Source organism: Drosophila teissieri, chromosome 2L (genome assembly GCF_016746235.2).
Source record: "Drosophila teissieri strain GT53w chromosome 2L, Prin_Dtei_1.1, whole genome shotgun sequence".
Classification (NCBI taxonomy): domain Eukaryota; kingdom Metazoa; phylum Arthropoda; class Insecta; order Diptera; family Drosophilidae; genus Drosophila; species Drosophila teissieri.
This window is the reverse complement of record NC_053029.1, coordinates 16,379,320-16,399,099: the sequence shown is the minus strand read 5'-3', so window position 1 is coordinate 16,399,099 and position 19,780 is coordinate 16,379,320. Positions and strand designations below refer to the sequence as shown.

General features: G+C 40.1%; 3 protein-coding genes across 3 annotated transcripts; 1 reads left to right on the top strand and 2 right to left on the bottom strand.

Annotated features, from left to right (window-relative positions):
* Positions 1-607: 607 nt before the first annotated feature.
* On the bottom strand, positions 608-18,795 carry LOC122611917 (gamma-aminobutyric acid type B receptor subunit 1). The gene is made up of 16 exons (XM_043785340.1): positions 17,839-18,795; positions 13,791-14,045; positions 9,836-9,970; positions 9,590-9,760; positions 9,311-9,527; positions 9,001-9,166; positions 8,695-8,938; positions 8,482-8,631; positions 5,551-5,693; positions 5,368-5,491; positions 5,185-5,301; positions 4,919-5,126; positions 4,604-4,860; positions 4,407-4,544; positions 3,102-3,282; positions 608-2,614 (listed from the first exon to the last, which is right to left on the bottom strand). The coding sequence occupies exons 2-16, from the start codon at positions 14,040-14,042 to the stop codon at positions 2,592-2,594; spliced, it is 2,526 nt and encodes an 841-aa protein (XP_043641275.1). The 5' UTR covers positions 14,043-14,045; positions 17,839-18,795; the 3' UTR covers positions 608-2,591.
* Positions 3,609-4,357, top strand: LOC122611927 (angiopoietin-related protein 1). Its single transcript, XM_043785351.1, has 2 exons — positions 3,609-4,168; positions 4,234-4,357. Exons 1-2 carry the CDS (start codon positions 3,609-3,611, stop codon positions 4,355-4,357), a joined length of 684 nt encoding a protein of 227 aa, XP_043641286.1.
* On the bottom strand, positions 5,745-8,515 carry LOC122611909. Its single transcript, XM_043785328.1, has one exon. The coding sequence runs from the start codon at positions 8,435-8,437 to the stop codon at positions 5,783-5,785; it is 2,655 nt and encodes an 884-aa protein (XP_043641263.1). The 5' UTR covers positions 8,438-8,515; the 3' UTR covers positions 5,745-5,782.
* Positions 18,796-19,780: the final 985 nt, after the last annotated feature.

Here is a 19,780-nt window from a genome sequence, read left to right as displayed (position 1 = left end):
TCGTTTTCAGTTAGTAACTAATGGGTCAATTGTGGCATTTTTATATAAAAGGAACTTAATAAAATGTTTGGCACTGATGGAATTGATATAAAAAACATTGAACTGATTTATAAATGAGTTGCTAAAGCATTTACATATTTAAAACAATCTTAAGAATTTTCATATGATTATTACCAAACTGCATAAACAATTCAAGCTCTGATTTATGAATAAAGGTTATTGATTCCCTCATTTAAAATGCAGCACGGGTGGGGTGCGAAGTAAATGTTTGCTTTTAAGAACGATTTGCATTTCAAGAAACAAATTTGTGGACGATAATTATTAAGTCTCAAATTTTGAAAGCAAATGAACTTGAAATTTTAAAATGTTGCCTTTAATTAAAGCCTAAAATATTTCATTTCTTTAAAGGCACATTAAATAAAGCAAAAGTGGACTCAGATGGCCTATTTGCTTATGTGGTAGATAAGAAAACTGTTTACTTTTTCATTGAAATTTTTTTTAATTTGCCTGTAAATTGTGAATTAACGACCCAGCCCAATAAATAACAGTAATTTTTTGTTCAATTCTGTTTTGTGTTTTTTATTCAGTAAAATTCTCATTTATTCCGTTTTATTAAACTTTAAATTAATTCGTTAGTGTTACATTCATAAGAACATACCGAGTTTTTCATTACTTTGACCTTTTGTTTTTCCTGCATATTGCTACCATTTGTCGTGGTTCATATTTATTTTGTCACTAACAGTAGAATTTCACTTTCTTGTGTTTTCCTTTGAAATAATTCTGGATTTATTTAACCTTTGCTTTTTCTATTTACTCGTATTTATACAACAATTAGCTTGGCTAAACTGTGTCTTACTTTGCTAGAAGTTCTTCTTTCGGCTGTGATTTGAGGACAAAAGCAAATAATTGATTCGGATTCGAAAATAAATGTCGATTACTTGTTGCATTTGTAGACTTGGTTGCCGTTGTGGCTCTTCTATGTTTCTGTGTTTAGGAGGCGCAGCTAAATGCTCTATATACAATATACATGATCTCGAGTTACACGTCTACCCTAACAGCGTTCCCTATATGTGTATGAAATACAATCCAATTAAACTACAAATTCCAACGACTCTTAACAAATATCAATGTACTAGAGATGTTCTTTGCCATGTGTAAATTTCATATATATATTTCAATATTTATATATAATCATGGTTTATCGCGTGTATAGTATTCATTTCTTTTGCTTGGTTTTCCATTTTTTTAACGGCTTAGATTTTAAAGTCTTTCATTTCGTAGGAATTTGATGTTGTCTATGTATGTTTCTTATAGCACTTTTTGTGATGGTTTTCTTTTTTATATAATTCCGTTTTACTTGGATGTGAGTGAGTTTGAATTGAGTTGAGTTGAATTGAAAAGATTCGATTTCGTTGAAGGGTGAGTGAGTGATAGTATGTTATGCAAGTGAGTAAGTTAATCTTTTGTCAATAGGGTTCAGTTTAGTATTAGTTTAAATAAAGTCAATTCCTATATAACGACGTCCTCAATTATGCTCGGTCTCTCCTCGGTTCCTGTGTATAATATATATACTTTATAAATGCGATTTTAGAACTTACAGTAGGTTCAAAAATTTCTCATTACCATTTAATTTGTCTATGTATAACAGTACATAAAAATTAAAACGTTTCTTGAGCACTCAACCCATCCATAATGTAATATATTAACTTTTGATGCTACACTAGTCTAAGCTAAATGTATACATATCCCTTCATTATCTAATATTTGCTAGACTTGTCATTCGATTTGTGCTTTTTACGATTTGCTGAAATGTAAACTATTAAAACTTTTATCGAGTGCACATTTACACCTCACATACACACATGGATCTATTCAAAGTGCCTAAAGCTAACTTAGCTAACATATTGGGAACCAAACCGATTATCCTGTCGAGAAGGACAGAGTTCCGTGGTTTGATTCCCGGAGTCTAGGAGTTTGGTTTGTATTGCCGCGACCTGGTTCAGAAAAGACAAGTAAATAAAAACTAAAAACTAAGAATCAGGAGAAGGCCGCCTTTTGGGGAATTTTCATCTATGCAGATTTATTATAATTAAGTATAGTATAGAGAGCTCTAGGAGACAGCGCTGAGCAAATGAGGTTCAAAAAGATAATTCGTCTAACCCAAAGACAGTATTTACTAAACAAAAAAAAAAAAGACAACAATTATTCCTTCCTGCATTTAAAAATGACTAACTTTAACACGATCGTTTTTTACAGGATTTTCTTGATTTGCTAGAGTTTTTGGTTTCTGAGTTGCAACTTTAAAGCCTAACAATTCGCTTAGTTTAGATGCTAATGTCGATTTTGTGTTTTCTTTTAAGTTAAAATTACTTCGTTTTCAATGTTAATGCTAAACACGTTTAAGGTACAATACATATTTCATTATTCTACAAAATTGCTGCTACCAATTCACTTATTTAGCTCAGCTTAAAGTTGATACAAAGTTCTTTAAGTACGTGTTTGTTTAAATCCATCTTCCTTTAGCATCATTATTTGCATTTCATATCTTTTGTATAATTCACCTATCACGCAAAGGAAATTGACAAGTTTTTTCATGTACGATGCTCATGAGTATCTGCAAAATAAATATTTAGGATTAATACTTATAAATTTCACGATGTTTAACATTTTTAAGAATGTGATTGGAATCATCTTGCTAAATGTGAAAAAGGTGCGGAGTTTTTATATAGTGCAGTAGTGCTGATAATATAAATAAGCTCAAAACTGCAGGACAATAGTGCTGAAGGTACATATGTAGAAAAGCTATAGACATTCCAGAAACTGATAAATAGCCTTTGTTTTCATGTTGACAAAACGAAAAACGTTTGTTGATGTGCGAAAAAGAGTTTACATTGCGTTAGCATAAGCAAATAACCTTTGAACTCCATTTATTGGTTGTTCCTAATCAATTGTGTCAATGCCCACGAATAGAGCTAAGATTTCTAGTTAAAATCGAGAACATTACGATTAAGAACGTCAAGCTACACCAACGATACTAGCATCGAGTACCACATGCAACTGGCTAGGGGCATTTGGGGTGCATACCTCCACCGTGTACTCACCTTGTGTGATTGCGAGTGTGGCTGCAGGCGTGGCATGTGCGGATGAGTTGATGAGGGAGGCGGGCTGCGAAGTGGTCGCCACGGCGGCGGGGGCGGCACCTGTTGCACCATTCAGTTCTGTGCCCTTGGCGTCGCCCCGCTCCACCAGCCGCTGTCGCAGGACTCGAATCTTTTCCTCCTTCTGCAAGGGGAAACACTTAATTAATTAAAGGTTTGACCAAATGCCAAGGTTGCTTATAAAAAGTAGCAATAAAGCCAAAAATAAACAAATAAACACTTAAAAAGTTGTTCTTTTCCTTGCATTCTAAACAAAAAATTGAATCCATTTGCTTAAATGGCGACCCAAGTAGAATAAATGTATATCAAGCAATGCGGTCAAAGGCTGTAAATTGAGTTTCTATTTAAAACCACAAAACTGCGTTTTAAAAGTTCCCATTTAAATAGTAGATAAGTCTAAATATATTTCAGTAAACCGCCGACCGGGTATCAGAACGCATGTTGAGCAAAATGAGGTCGTGGTTTGTTGTGTTTCTTTTATGGATTTTGCAGTTCCAAATGGGTCAGAGTTCACCACACACCTGTCCTAGTGGCAGTCCAGATGGAATTTACCAGCTGAAGCTGCCAGGAGAAGAACCTTTTCAAGTGACCCAGTGCAAAACAACCACAAGAGATTGGATTGTCATTCAAAGACGCCTAGATGGAAGTGTTAACTTCAACCAATCGTGGATTAATTACAAGGATGGATTTGGCAATCCGAATGGAGAATTTTTCATCGGTCTCCAGAAGCTTTATCTGATGACTAGAGAACAACCACACGAACTTTTCATTCAACTAAAGCATGGCACTGGCGTTACAGAATACGCGCACTTTGATGACTTTCAAGTGGGCAGTGAAAATGAGTTATATAAACTGGAACGGGTGGGACAATATTCTGGAACTGCTGGGGACTCCCTTAAAAACCACATAAGCAAAAGGTTCTCTACTTTTGATCGTGATAATGACGAGTCTAGTAAGAATTGTGCAGCCAACCATGGCGGTGGTTGGTGGTTTCACTCTTGTTTGTCAAGGTAAAGATATGAAATCAAAATTGGATTTATGAGAAGTTTCTACTTTATAATACTTCACATTACAGCTCGCTAAATGGACTTTATTTTAGAGAAGGTGAAACCGTCATTCTTAATGGAATTCACTGGGGCCGCTGGAAATTCCACTCCCTAACTTTTGTTCAAATGATGATAAGACCAAAATTCTTTTAGAATTTAGAAGATACATCTTATAAAGATAATCTACCATGATTTAGCATACCTGTGTTATTAATCGTTGCAATTCCTCGTTTTCTGTAACAAGTTTCTGATAGCGTTCTTCGTCCTCCTTCGAAATGGCTGAATCGGGATTGTATTTCGATTCGGCCTTGTCCTTGGGATGACGTATGACCTCAATGACCTAAGCGAATACAGAGCATTACAAATGTGCGACTACTTTTAGCATAGGAAGGTGCTGACCTTTGGCACAAATATCAGCAGCATGCTTAGGAAACAACAGAATATCACAGCTAGAGCAACGAAGGCAAAGGACGCGTCCTGTTGCGATGCAATGACCATGCCCACCGGAGCTGTTATCAGGCAGAGGACCACCACGTTGTAGATGCTCATGCCCACATAACGCGAATCGTTGATCTGTTTCACTTTAATGGAGCGCGTCTCGTAGGCCAAAAACAGACCAAACACCAGGATTAGCCCCTTGAAGCCGTACACAAGACCTGAAAAAAATAATATAAATATAGTATGTGTTCTCAATGTGCCCATTTTGCTACATACCCAACCACATGGAGTTGCGCTGACTTTCACAATGCTCAAGCTCTGGACGTATTTTAATATCATCAGTAGTAGATACTGGATCTTCGAGTGGGAATGTTTCGAGATAACGCTGCAGCGGATCAAAGATCTGCCATGAGAGTAATATCACTAAATCTATTGATAAGAGCCCCGAAACCATGGTGTATAGCTTCCAAGGTTCCACTTTTTTCTGCAATTACACAAAGGTGATTACCAACTGAATATGTATTTATTTCATATTAACGCACCTTCGGGTCAGTTTTTGCTTTTGTTGTAAAGCGATGCACACGCCAGACCTTGCTGAACATAGCACCGTATGCTAGTGTAAAACCGGTGGATAGTAACCAAGCCCGCGCTTGACATATCTAATGGAATATTGATAAGGTATAAGTTAGATATCGAAATATAGATATAGATATACTCCCTCCCACCTGTGGATATTCCTCGGGGCTGACAAAGCGTCCGTCGATACCCAGTAAGATGACAGATATTAGACAGATGATGACACCAAATAACATGATCGTATTGCAAACGGGATGCGAGGATTGTATTACTCTGAAATTGTTATAACCATTGTCAATTCTGTATGGGCACTACTTTAAAAGTGAGACTACCTTCTATGCTTATTCCATATATTAAAGATGATCAAGGCGAAGGCAACGAATATGCCACAACTGGATATTGTGCACATACACACAAATAATGGCAAGGACACAGTGCGTAGAACATGGGTGACAATTGTGCGATCTTGAGGAACCTAGATTATGGATGTAATAAATATCAATTGAAACTATACTATTCTGCCATCTCAACATTTAATTAGAAAATTTTATAAAAAAACATTATTTATAATGAGTCGCCGTGTCGGAGCAATTTTTCCACCCTTTCGCGGTTTTCGTTTGTGGCCAATAACACAAAAAACGAAACTTGACCATAACCCTCCTTCTTATGATGGATATTACGAGCCCACATTTTGCAATTTATGTGAACACGCTCGTTTGCCTTTAGATTTTTGATCCTGAGAGCCACTATGCGATTCAGATCGTTTGGGCCGAAGAATGACTTTTTACCCTCATTCGCGACATACTCAATTTTCTCTTCAATATCGGTGTACTCCGTTCTTATCGCCGGCTCTGGATGGAACTCAATCAAAACATTATTTTTATCCGCGCGGCAGGTAATCCAAGTGCGATTCAGACGAGCCTCCTCTGAAGTGGTGTTTTCTAGTAACCTTTTTAGGGCCGTAAACTCAACATCGTTGATTTTAGCACTGACGAGCTCATCGGAATTGGTGTAGGGTTCGGTCTTAAATCCAATAATCCGATTTACTTTTAGAAAAACACACGGTTCGCCGCTTGGATATCCAAACTTTTCATCGGCAGTACAAGATCCAAAACGCGGGTTCTGGCCATGGTCGCCATATTTTTCCAGGAGAGCCATTATCCCAGCATACTTTTCCATGATTTCCGTGCTGTTTCTAGGATCGAATGACACCGCCTTGGGATTGGTTCGTGGTCCGAAAGGAGTGAAACTAATATATGGTTGAGTCATCTTTATCACGGGCGCCTTCCTGGGTGCGTCATCTTTGATAATATCGAACCAGGCCATCGAGAAAAGAATGACAAACGAAATATATAGAACGGAAAAAACTAGTGTGTAGAACCAATGACTTGGACGGCGCAATTCATAATTTCCATGGGTTCTATTGTAGAAAAGCCTGCGCCACTGAGTTCTGCCCGGAAAATGATATTCACAGCCTTTGTAGTAACCTCGACTTTCTTCTTTGGTGGGCATCTTGTAGGGCCCATTATCCGGTGGCGGATCCACAATCAGTTTATTCAATTCGTTCATATTAGTTTTTATCGGTCGCATGTAGGTCACATCGGTGCCGTCGTCGATTGGCCAAAATGGCTTATCTGTGTTGGCCCCAACGTCCCTTAATTGACCACTTTTGTGCTCGAGCATCTCGGAAATCGGTGGAACTATGGTTTTTGGAAGGACCTTAGTATTCACTCCAACCTCTCTTACCCGTTCATCGCTGTGTGCTATATCAACGGGAACATCGTCTGGCTCTATTCTTTGTTTATACTTCTTCCGCTGATTTTCAGTAGATATCCCTATATCTCGCAATCTTCCACCTGCATGGTATGCTTCCAAGTCACCACTTTCAGACTTGCTGGGAAGTGTTTTAATTTTGGATTTTCTGCTTATATCCGTATTTATTCCTATATTTCTGAACTTCCTATTTCTCTTTCCAATTTTAACCCTTTGGTATTCTTGCAGGGGCTGATCCTCTCCAGGGATATCAGGCGATGCATCTGTGATCGGAAAAGTCCAAGCTTTCTTTGCCTCCAATTGGACTTCTGGTTCTAGGGGAGGTTTCTGTTCATCGGCTGTATTTATTCCGCCTTTATTTATTTCATCTTTATTTATTTCTTCTTTATTTATTTCATCATTACTTGTTTCGTCCTTACTTTCCTCACTTTCTTTGGCGGTTTTCTTCTGTTCCACTCTTTGAGCAATACTGAATATTTTTGTGATTGTGCCTATGTGTTTCACTAGTGCATTATTGTCCTCAGCATCACTTGCGGTGTCCTTATATTTAACTTCTTCCACGTGGCTTCTGCTGGTTCCTGTGGTCTTGGAACCTTTCACCTCATCAATGGTCTTATCATCTCTATAGTTGCTAAGAAATCCTTTATTTGACTCGCGCTGGTCCTTAAGCTCCTTCAACTTGCCCATATTGATTATTTCAGCTAGGATAACAGGTCGTTCGCCATCGTTATTCTGTGCCATTCGATAGCTACCTCGCATTGTCGCCGATCCAGCTGAATCCAGATCCAACTCTTCCTCCTCACCTTCAAGACTTGATGTAGAATTGAATTCATTACTTCTGAGAAAACGACGTCGAAGAGTACTGTCTGGTTCAGAAGCTGCTTCCTTTTCTTCGGACGATCGATCATAATCGACCAGTTCAGCCAGGTACTTTTCCCTATTAAATGAATCAAATGGCTCGCGAACTCGCCTCGTGGAAGATCCCTCAACTTTTTTTGCTACTGGGTAATTTTTGGTCCGGCTGGATGCCTCCGCATTTTCATCGTCGGAATCTTTAAGGAGGGATTTTCCGGGAACGGTCTTTATTAATATCATCTGATCTTCTTTTGATGCAGTACTGTTTCTATTTGCTTGCGTATTAAAAGATTCTTTTCTGAATGACTTAGAAAAGCCGGGCTCTTCATTGTCTGCATCTTTCTGGGGCACTGCGTCTTTACCAGTATGCGAAGTTGACGATATTATCGTAGACTTTTTCGGTTTTGGTGCTATCTTGGGACCTTGCTTTAGACTTGCAGATGATAATGGCTCTCTGGGTTCATCATCTTTCTGACTAAAGCTCGTTATTGATCTTCCCGTATCAGTTCCGTCATTTGCGGCAATTCTGTTCTTTTCCGGATCAGTCGATACATGCTTTCTGTCTTCTGGCTTTTTTTCATCGTCCGACATTTTGGTTTTAGGATTGATTTTCCCAAGCTAACTGACATGCTTACCTTGCCACCAATCCACTGTTCAGTATTCAACCAGGATAGGTTGTCCAACTGAGTGTCGTAGTATCCCAATTTCTCGTACTTGCCGTCTATCATCTGTTCGATCTGAGTCAGAGCAATACGATCGCCCTGAGAACTGAATGCCACCACGCCCTTGAAGAAAACATTTTGCATGGTAAAGTTATGAGAGTTAGGAAACAAGATCTACAAACGTACCGATACACCCAGAAACTGTGTGGAGTTCATGGCAGCGTATATTTCATCGGCAATTTCCTTGTCCGTATAGGTAAAGTCCCTCAGGGATTTCTTTCCGGTCGTCAAGCGTTCCATGGTTTTGTTGAAGGCCAAAGCCACACTCCACACTGCATCGTAGGCTAGGGGTGCCTCCTGGTAGCCCTCCGGATAGCGATCGTGATTGATGTCGTAACCCTCTTCGATTAGCGCCTGATTCAGTCGATGTCTGTGTGAGAGGAGGGCATATTGAAGCAATAAGGAAATAGCAAAGGCTCGAGGAGTACTTACCGAAATTCCTCTGCAGTCATTCCGGATATAGTTGTCTGATTGTTCTGATTCCACATGAGAGCTTCTGTCGTCAGATGTCCCTCGGCAGCTATGCGCATTTGCTCCACAGTGCAGGTGATGCCCTCTGCTTTCAGGTTGACCTCGTACCAGTTGTCTTCGTACCAGCCTGAACAATAAATAATAAAAGAGAGTCAAAAGAGGAACAGACTCTAGACTAAACTCTATAAAGAGTATAGGCATAAACCTTTAAATGCATAGACATAAGTCCTACAGTGCTTATCTATTTAACTAGTATCTGGTTTGGACTCACCAATGAAGAACCATACATGAGCTCGGCCATACAGCTGCTGCTTGTACATTTCGCAGAGAACCCTCCTGGCGGCCACCACGTAGAAGAGTCCCACAATGATGCGTGCATCCTGGCGTCGCAAATTGCGCACGGCGTCTGTTGGATCGGATAGAAATGATTGTCTAGTTACGATTTCAACGCCAGCCTCCATGCATCGATTCTCGAGATCCTCCACGGTCTGTTTGTATTGTAAATTTCATTAATATTGAAATGGACTAAGGAGCTTAAGTTGTATCCTACCGATATAAAGACCTCCTCGGCCTGTTGTAGAATGGCCACCCGGGACCAGCCGAACTTCTTCATCAACTTGATGCGCGTGGGATTGTGCACCGTGGCCGATGGATGGGTGCGGAATAAAGTGGGAAACCGCTTGCGATCCGACAGAGCCGGACTCGAGGCCCCGTAGCAGAGCTGTGGGCAGTGCAATAGGTAAAGTATCTCGAAATTCAGGCGATGCCATGCTGGCGTTATGCAAATTTCACTTACCACAATTAGATTCCACATTTTGGCAGCCTCGGCTACAGTGGTGCAGACCGTGCTGCATCCTGCCAGCAGCATCAGCTTTTGCGGTTTATTGTAGAGCAGATTGTACATCACGCTGGCGCCCAAACCGGGCTCACACTGTGGATGAAAGCGGGGGGATTTGGGAGGGGGAAAGCGGAATTAGCCAGTTGCCAAGAAAATTTTACTTCCCGTCAGTCTTGGGTAAATATTCATATACATAAGCATGTGGGCTTCGCTTGATGGCCATCGCGAAGTATTGATTATGATTATGCTAAGCAACGACCCTTCAGGAGTTATTAATAGCGAGTTTCCTGTTATTTATGTGTCTGTCTTCATTGGAATATAATTATTGAAATGATTAATTGGCTTTGTGATTTATGCGAGGCGTTTTTGACATTGCTCTGGCATTTGAATTGAATTTAATGAACAAAACTGGCCCAGAAGGAGATTGCATTATCGCCCAATTATCGCCAATATGATTAAAAACGCACATTAATCAAGGTGGTGCTCATTAAAAACTATACTGCACTTGGCAGGTTCTAAAACCTCGCTAACAGAGAAACTAACAAATTATAATCAATCAATGCATAATAATTGGATATTTTAAAAGCGATCAAGCCCAGCTAAGCGTGATTTATTAAACTAATTTAAAGTAATATGGTTAGTTAAATTTCCATATTCAAGTCCTTGCTAATTTATGTCGCACCTGGTTGATATTTTTCCATTATGCCTTTTATTAATCCCCATGTCATAGCATTTATCAATTAAACAAGATTCATTCATGACAATGAATAATTCAGGAGGGTGTGCCCCTTCGGCGGCACTTTTCCCTGGTGCTGAAGTTGTGATATACATACGTGTGCATACGTGTATCCACGTTGGCCATATAAATGATTCATTCATTCAGTTATTCATTCTCGCATTCATTCATTTACATGGCAAACTCGTTTCTCTGTTCGGCGTTTCCTTTACTTTGGCCCAAACCCCCTTGTCTTCCTGCTGCTGACGACAATTTTCATATTTCTTACTCGGCTTGCGTGTAAACAAGCATTCTAATTGGTTTTTTCTTTCTTTTCCTTTTCATGTCCAGTCCCTGTTTATGCATAAGTATTATCCTGTTCATACTACTCCATCTATTTGGATTTAGGTGTGGGCTTAGGGTCGCGAGGCATGCCACAATGTGAGCCTCCGCTCTAGTTAAATAGTTTCCCTTTTCGCTTTCGCTGGCAGACCCAAGCCCCTTTTTTAGATTAACTAAGCAGCATGTGTACATCTTATATACTTGTTTATAATACTTTTAAGATTAACAAAAAGATATCTAAATGATTGCTAATTTCATTTTTCCCTACTATGGTGCAAAAACTTTAAAGGAATATATTACATAGTGCATAAATAAATATCCAATTTAAATTCAAACTCGCAGATTCTGTTTATTTTATTACCTATACCATTATGTTTACCTTTTGAGCGTTGAAATTCAATTGATAATGTGTGTTTTTTCTTATTTCTAGTTGAATAAAAACAATTGCATGCTTTGTTTTTTTTAATTAAACATTAATTCAAAAAGAAAACACCGCTACTAAATCAATTTCCGGCTTGACAACCGGTTTAAGCCATTTCAGCGGTTCGCATGAAGGCACTTAGCCGATAGAAAGTGACAGATTTGCAAGTGAAATAATGCGATTTTTCAGACCTTATGTGGGCATTATAAAATCAAAGCTAGATTTGCAATTCGCTGAAATTTATGCACTAGTTCTGTGTGATTTTGGACTTATGCCGACCAGGGGCTTCGCTTATCAAGGGATAACCATCCTGCCTAGTTTATACTTCTGTTGTTCTCTTCTCGGCGCTTTTGTGGAGGATTCTTTGGGACATTTCACACATCAAAGTAGGTCAAGCAAAAGGCAGCGGCAAAGGCAAAAGCAAAGGCAAACATTGCGTGCGACCTTTGCCCCTTGTCGCTTGCCAAGTGACGTGGATGTGGGTGAGGCGGTGGGAGTGAGTGTGGAGGGGGAGAAGGTGGCTGTGGGACCTGGAGATGGCAACTAATTATGCAGCATTTAACGGAAGCTGTTTGCCTAAGCCACAAACATAACGCGCCTGGCTCAGTCCAGCGAAGCGAACTGAACTGAACTGAACTCAACTATACAGACGACACCAGACCAGAACAGAAAAGACCACCCAGACCAGATATGAACAGATACGAGCAGATATGACCAGGCACAGGACTCGGTTTACCTCTCCGGCTCTGTTCCTATCTATATGTCCGTATCTGGCCCGTAAATGGGCGTGTATTTACGTACGTATGTAGGTTTGTATGTGGCCTAGGATATAGTAGTGTCTGTCCCTCCTGGCAGCCTTGAATAAAAATAACTCAAATGATGAGCTACGGCTCGGCCGGGGCAAAGTGACCTCATTCAAAACTCAAAACAAGTAGTTAAGCTTTCGCTCACTTAAAACTAATGAGGTTCGCGCTTAAAAATAGGCAGGCCCAAAACAGCCGCCGAAGTAGTGGAAACCGCAACAACTGTACCGCAGACCCTTAAAATGGGAAATCCACAAAAAATATGTGCAAAACATGAAAATGAATAAGGATAGTTCTTTTTGTTTTATTTTATATGTATTAGATACGCGCCAAGGGGCATTGATAGCGCAACTTAAAAGGGGAACTGGAAAACGGAAACTACATCGGTTACTGGCCATTTATTATGATGCATGACCATTCGGAGGGCGGGTATTTGTTTAATAGCTGGTTCGCTAAAAGCCAACAGAAGTTACAGAATCCACAGAAATGGATACTATTGAAAATTTGATTTATTGGCTGTTCCTTTTAAATTTCGCCTTTCATTCTCTATTTTTTCTATTTAGTGCGAATATGCCAGCTATAAAGAATGGAACCACATATACTGAGCTCTTAAAAGGAAACATTTGCCTGTTTTAAATTATGATCAATAAAAGCGAAGGGATCAATACTGTTTATATGGATTATAGTGATTTTTCCAAGAAAAGCTTGGGACAGAAGTTTAATTCGTGCTGCTGCCATTAGCGATAAAATGCGTAAAACTTTTGATTGCAAAAAGCAAGTTCAAAGTATATAGGAAAACTTTCACTTATTGATCTCCCAGAAACTTTCAGGGAATATAAAGATTTTCGCGTAAAGACAGACTGATTCGAGTTGAAATAATTACACTTACAGCGTTGAACTACAAGAGTAAAGTAAATTTATTTAAGATTTAATGAACACCAAGCGACATTTATTGGCCGACCTTGTTCGAACTTCGAAATATACACACATTTTTCTTAATGTTAAATACCCTTTATCAATTACGAATCACGCACATAAAAGCCCGATTAACCGAACTCAGCCAATATAATTGCTGCTGGCAACGTTCGAACGTGCTTCAGTCGAATCTCAATCGCAATTTATGTGCGGTCATTAAGCCGAGGCATTGCCAAATATTGTTGGACATGGCGGATTGTGCGGCGAATTCAATTTGTGGAACACATGCGTAGCAATACCCTTTAATGCGGCATAATAAAACTGTTTGTCCTTTGTTAACAGAACCCAGCCCTGCCCCCCGATCCCCTGATCCCCTGGAGAAATATGCTAATGAATGCCAGTGCTCAGCGCCCAGCCAGCACTCCACTCATCAGTGAGCAGAAACAAAAACGAAACAAAATAAGTGGCACCCAAGGGTATGTGACAGGGCACCAGAGGAGACTGCCGGGCTGCATATAAGTAGGGCTTATCGCTTTCCAACTTACAAATGCACTGCGCGAATATGCCCTTTCAAGGGGTGGCTCAAACAGAACCTTCATCAAGAGTGTATGAGTATGATTAAAACATTTGCCGTGTCAGTGTCAGTTGGAACTACATTTGATGGTAACTTGGTATAGTATATGATAAGGTAATTTTCTCGGTGTAGTGACTACTCACCTCGCTGTCGTTGCTGTGCAGGATGAGCTTGAAGCCCGGCAGCAGATTCGGCTGCTTGTTGACATCATCCAACGCCAGTCTTGCGGCAGGCATGCACGCCTGTCCGCCCTGCCATCCTCCTTTGCCGGCTATCGGAAAGATGCCGCCGATGTGCAGCTCATCGGGCCTCCCGGCCACGCCCCCTTGCAGGTGCGGCGAGGCGATCAAACAAAGCAAAAATATCCAAAACGTAACAGCACCATCACTTGTCATATCCTGCAAGACAGGGACCACAAACAGAAACAGAAACATGAATCAGCACTGGGCAATGGAATCAGGACGAATAAAACGCTTGAAATGTGATTACCGAATTGGCGAGCGGACAAATCGGGGAATACAAATACAAATACAAATAGAAATAGAAATATAAGAAGGACACGGCCAGGACCCTCGCAAAAAACAAGCCCACCAGCGATGGAAACCAAACGAAACAAAAATGGCAAGGGGCGAAATGAAACCAAACCAAACCAGACCAAAACCAAAACCAAAACCAAAAGCGAGCGTCAAGCTTCGTTTTATGTGCCAAAGCAATTTTTATGACTACATGGGCAAACGTAAGCAATTTATACACTTTGGTATGTTCCTGCCTTTGGGGTATACGAGATATTATGCGGCGTTGGAGGACAATAAAATTATGAAATACATATAGGTAAATTAATGTTACTAAGGTAAGATAAGGAAAAAACCTTTTAACCTGTCAATGCTTTGATTGGATTTATTACAAATTATTATTATGTTCTAAGAGTGTTTTTTTTAATGGGATGTATTAAATATTGCATTATATTGATAAGAATCTGAAAACCATTGCAAGCCACTTATTTTTATAAATATTTTTTCCATTCATTCATACATATTGCCTGTTTGTTCATTGGCGCCTTGAACAACTATCGCAACTGCACTTAGTATACGTTGTGCAAAGACATTAGATGATAATTAAAGTTGATTTTGATTGATACTAAGCCAGGTTAGACTATTTGTCTGCAATGTTTATTTTGCAAGAAGGATAACTGGTTTGCTTGATATACATACATACATAGTTGCCAATACTTGAGTAGCCTGAATAAAAAGCAAATTCAAATGCTTTCCTGACAATAAATCCTGTCTAATAATGTTGAATAAGCATTTCAGTCCTAATAATCCACTTCATAAACGTGCTGATTTAAATTTTATTTCTGTTGCATACTTCTGCGTTATGTGTTTCCTTGTAGATTAATTCGGAATTAGGCGAAAGGAGATTTTCCTTCATTTGTTCCTGCATAAATATGTGCGTATAACGTTTTAAAGGTTTAAGAGCTTGAGCCAAAGCATGTTTTTGTGTTCGTCTTAATGTATGCAAACATTTCTAAAGAAAATACCAAATTTGAAACAAAATAAGACCGCCAGCAAATCCAAATGAGTTGCATTTTATTGTTCTTTTCGCTTAACTTGGTTGGTGATATGCTTTAATGGGTACTGTGATTATACACGATATGGCGGTGATAGTGAAAAGAATGTGGAATGTTGAAAACACGAATCTAAATTGGATTGACAGGAAAAGTCAATTTGCATTAGCTTAGGTCAGTTTCGATGTGACCTTGCTGACCAATCAAACGAAATAAAAACATCCAATCGAATGCCAAATGCTTTTTATGTCCCTCCACCTTAATGCCAATAATGCCGAACCACAAAAGTCGAATGAGAGCTTCCCTAACATTTAAATTCATTGGAATTCAATTATGGAATTTCATTTAATTATCCAAATCTCATTAGGAAGCAAACTGCGGTCGGGCCAATGAATCCAATCCCATACTAATCCCAGGAAATAGTTATCGCAATCCACATGAAGCCAAATCAAATCTGCAACAAATTCAATTGTTTGCGGACCGAATTGAACTTGGGTTTGGATTTAATAGTGATTGTCTCTTTGTCTCGCGCTCTATCGTTTTCGTTTTATTCGTCTGGATGTCTGGATGTCTGTGTGGTTTCTATTTAAGTTTTGATTTCGAAGCTTTTAAGCTTTGTTTCAATTGAGATTTGTCGAAACAAATAAATAAATAAGCAGTTTGTATTTTATTTGCTGTTGTTCTCCTTTTTTCTGCCCTCAGTTGGTTGTTGCTGTTCAATTTCTTCTTTTTGCACAGGGCAAGGACATTTTGCGCTTCGGCGCCTGAGTTTTATGGCTTTTACTCGCCACACCCCCGCTCCATCTGTCCGCATCCCCTTTGGCAATGTTCTAAACTCCTGCCAGCAATATTTTTCTATAAAAAAGAATAGAACTTTTATGTAGGCGAAGCCTTTTTATCTCCGTGTCCTGCGTGTGCGAGTTACGTACATACACACCGATACGTAAACCATATAGGGCAACAAAAAATAACTTAAAGTATGAATTGTATTATATATTTTACCGTCAGCACGTTTCATAATTTATTAGGGTACTAAAATATTTAATTTAAGAGTTGCTGCTCGGCTCGGCTGTTCTAGACATAATATATCCCATTAAAGAAAGGTCCTGATTGAAATCTGCCTGTAAGTGAATATAAAATAGATAGTATATATGTACATACGTACTTCTGAAAGGTACCTTCAACCATTTAGCTTTCACAATTGTGTAAAAAATGTAAATTCGGTCCTTTATAGTTATAAAACATAAAATAAATAATTAGGCAAAGCATAGTTCGAGTGGATTTGAGTGGTTCATTTGCATGCTTTTAATACAAATTTAAACGAATATTACATTTTTTCAATAGCATAAAAACGTATAGATGCTAATTTGTTAAAGGATTTATTTAGTATGTCTTTTCAGGTTCCATCGTAATTAGCCTATTAATCAACTGATCCAATATTGCGTATACGTATTTTAAGGCTGTAGTGAGTGATGAATGCGATGCAAGTCAGAAATCAACTAAAGTTTTGTGAGGATGTAAAAAATACAAAGCCATAATGTGGCGATGCCATTACCGGTTATTTGTGTTGGTCGGATGATGAATGACAGTTTTTCATGCACAAATACGGAGGGTTTTTTGCATAAAACCTTTTTACAGTGTTTGCATACGAGCGGCGTGTGTTATTGAATGGAAATGCTGTCGGCGTAGCACAAACAAACACCACCGCAGCACCACTCCAAATTTGTTTGCCAGTTAATCGCAGTGAGGCGCGTTAATCATGGCGGTGTGTTAAGGACGAATAAAAGGTGGTGCGGTGGGTGGTTTGGTGGGTGGTTTGGTGGCTACAGGGTGGCTCATTTAACTAAGGTGTGGTTGCAGATTTGGCGAGTTGACACCTTTGACGTAGAGTTGCCGCTGAAGAGGCACTGATGAGAGGGGATGGTCGTCAAGGGGCTAACTTCCTAGTGACCTAGTTTACAAACCTTCGCACTCACACACACACACACAGACTTGAAACATTAATTACGTCGAGAATTCTGCACAAATGCGACAAATGCTTCACTTCACTTCACTGCCTTCTCACCTGCTCTTCATCCCTACACAGAACAAAACAAAAACAAAAAGAAGTGATCTTAGATGAGGATCGCTTTGTTTTTCTAATAACCAAGAAAAAACAAGGTATACAAGCTATTTTAATTTCTATGATTTTGAACGTATATCTTTATTTTATAAGATAACTTTAACAATTAAATATGAACTAGAAAGCGGTTTATGGTACGATCATTGAAATGATCACCAATCAGGATTATTTTACCTTTTACTTTTTGTACGAGAACAAATCAAAATGGCAACCATAACCAGTAGAAAACTGAGTTGTATGGGAGAATCTTCTTTTATCTAAATATTTTATTTTCTATTTTACTTCTCAACCAGTTTTTATTTCAATTGGTGTTAATCATTTGTATCCTCTCTCTATTCTTTGCCTATCCATCTCCCAGAATCTTGAACAATGTGGGCTGCCAACTTAGATTTTGAGCATCCCTTGCAATTGGCTGCTCGATTTCTTCAAGTGTATTCTCTCCGCCTCTCTTCGCGGCACTCTACACCTTTCTATTGCCATCTCGCTCACTTTACACTTCACTTACTTTGCGTATTGCCGTTTAAAAATGCGATGTTGCGGTTGTTGTTGTTGTTTCCTGCTTTGCTACTACTGCTTCCTCTTCTTCTCGGTCTCCGCTTTATCCTTTGCCGTTGTTTTTGTCTCTGTCTTTGTCTGCTCCTTTGCTCCTTTGGCCGGTGCTTCAATTGTTTCATAAGACGCTTCTTCTCTTTCGCTGCTCCTTTTGCGTGGGCAGGGGCGTAGGGGGTGCTGGATGGAGGGGGGGCTGACAAAGGGGGTCAGGGGCCAATTCAGTGTTTGTTGTTGATTTGGTTGTTGATGTTGTTGCTATTATCGCTGTTGCGGCGGCGTTGTTCAAACATAATTTGATGACTGCGCATTACAATCGATAATCCCAATCCCATGCACAAATGCAGCTCAGCACATCGGCATTGCCTTAAATCCATTTTAATGAGAACGGATCCCGATAATTCCGTAATCCCCAAATGATGGCAATTCCTTTGCAGGTCCTGCCGTCACTGCTTTTTTTTGCTGTGCCCTCTCCTCCCTGTTTTTTATATGTGTTTGTTGCACTTTCACAAATAATCCGAGAAAAAACTGAGACGTGAGGGGCGTGAGCTTTTTTTGTCAACTTTGTTTGAGTTTGCGGTGTGTTCTATGTTCTATGTTCAGAGTTCTGTGCTGTATGCTATATGCTATATGCTGTGTATATTTCTTTGTACCACTTTTCTACATTATATCAGATTTACGTTGAATTCCTTATCAAACTAGTAAGCTTCTGACTCTGACGCTGAGGGGCATGAATTATTAATGTATTCGTTTTGTTTCACTTGCTCTGTAGCTGTAACACACTTCACTTTATCAATTCCCGCACCGTAATTCCATTTAACGCGTATTTTTTGCAGGTATTCAGTTCTCCGGGAGTTATATTTTATGCACAGAGTGGTGTTTTCGCTCCTGCTCTGTATTTGTCTATTTTTTGTACAGACTTTTTCGCATTGTATTCGGGGGATGAGACGCGAGAGGCTCCTGCTGTGTTCGTTGTGTTCCACATGTATCCGACGACTGGAACTCCATGACTGACATTTACGTTTTCGCCTCGCCAGGACGAAAGCTTAAATCGCGAGAGCTTTTTGGGGGGAAAGCTCGCGCTTCCGCTTTTCCGCTTTTCCAGTTGCCAAGTCAAGTCGGGTTTTTTGAAGTTTCGCTTTTTCAGTTTGCTGGCCAAGTCGAAAGTCGCGAAACTCTCCGGGCAATTACGGTTACTTTGTGGGTGGTGTAGCCGGGGTGGGGGTTGTAGGGGGTGGTAGTTGGTAGTTGGGGGTAATTGGGGGCTGGGCGCAAGGACGAGGGCGGGCTTAAGGACACCGGTTTTATAGAGTTGTCAAATGGCCCCAGGAATGGCCAGTCAAAACATCAAAATTCACTCGCAATTGGCCAAGGGCAATGCAAAAACAACAAGAACGTGCCACTAGGCTAACCGGGTAACAGGAGGGGCATTGTTTTGAAAGCGAAAGGCCATAATGCTTGCACGCCACAATCCAGAGCCGCAGTCAAAGCCAAAGTTGAGTTTCATTTTTGGGGTCGCGTCGTCCCCCTGCCTCCCCTGCCTCCCCTGCCGCCCCTCGCCTTGCCTCGCCTCGCTTCATCGAGCCAAACATGCAAACACGCACGGGCGCAAGCCCAAGGAAGGCAAGGTGAGGTCCTTGTCATTTAACTCACTTGTCGAGTTGACCTTTGTTCGCTTGGTTGTCGTGCTCCACTACACAGCTAATGCCCAACTGCCACGCCTTGAGCTTGATCCATAGCAACTTGTACTTTGGTGTCCCCTCGAAAGCCCCCAGGCCGCTCGAAAAAGAGGGAAACCCTGAAGTACACCGCTTACCCCAACCCCACACTGGGCTCTAAATACAAACTTGCCCCCCAGCGGATGGCCATGTGCATGTTTGATGAGCTTATCAAGGCTC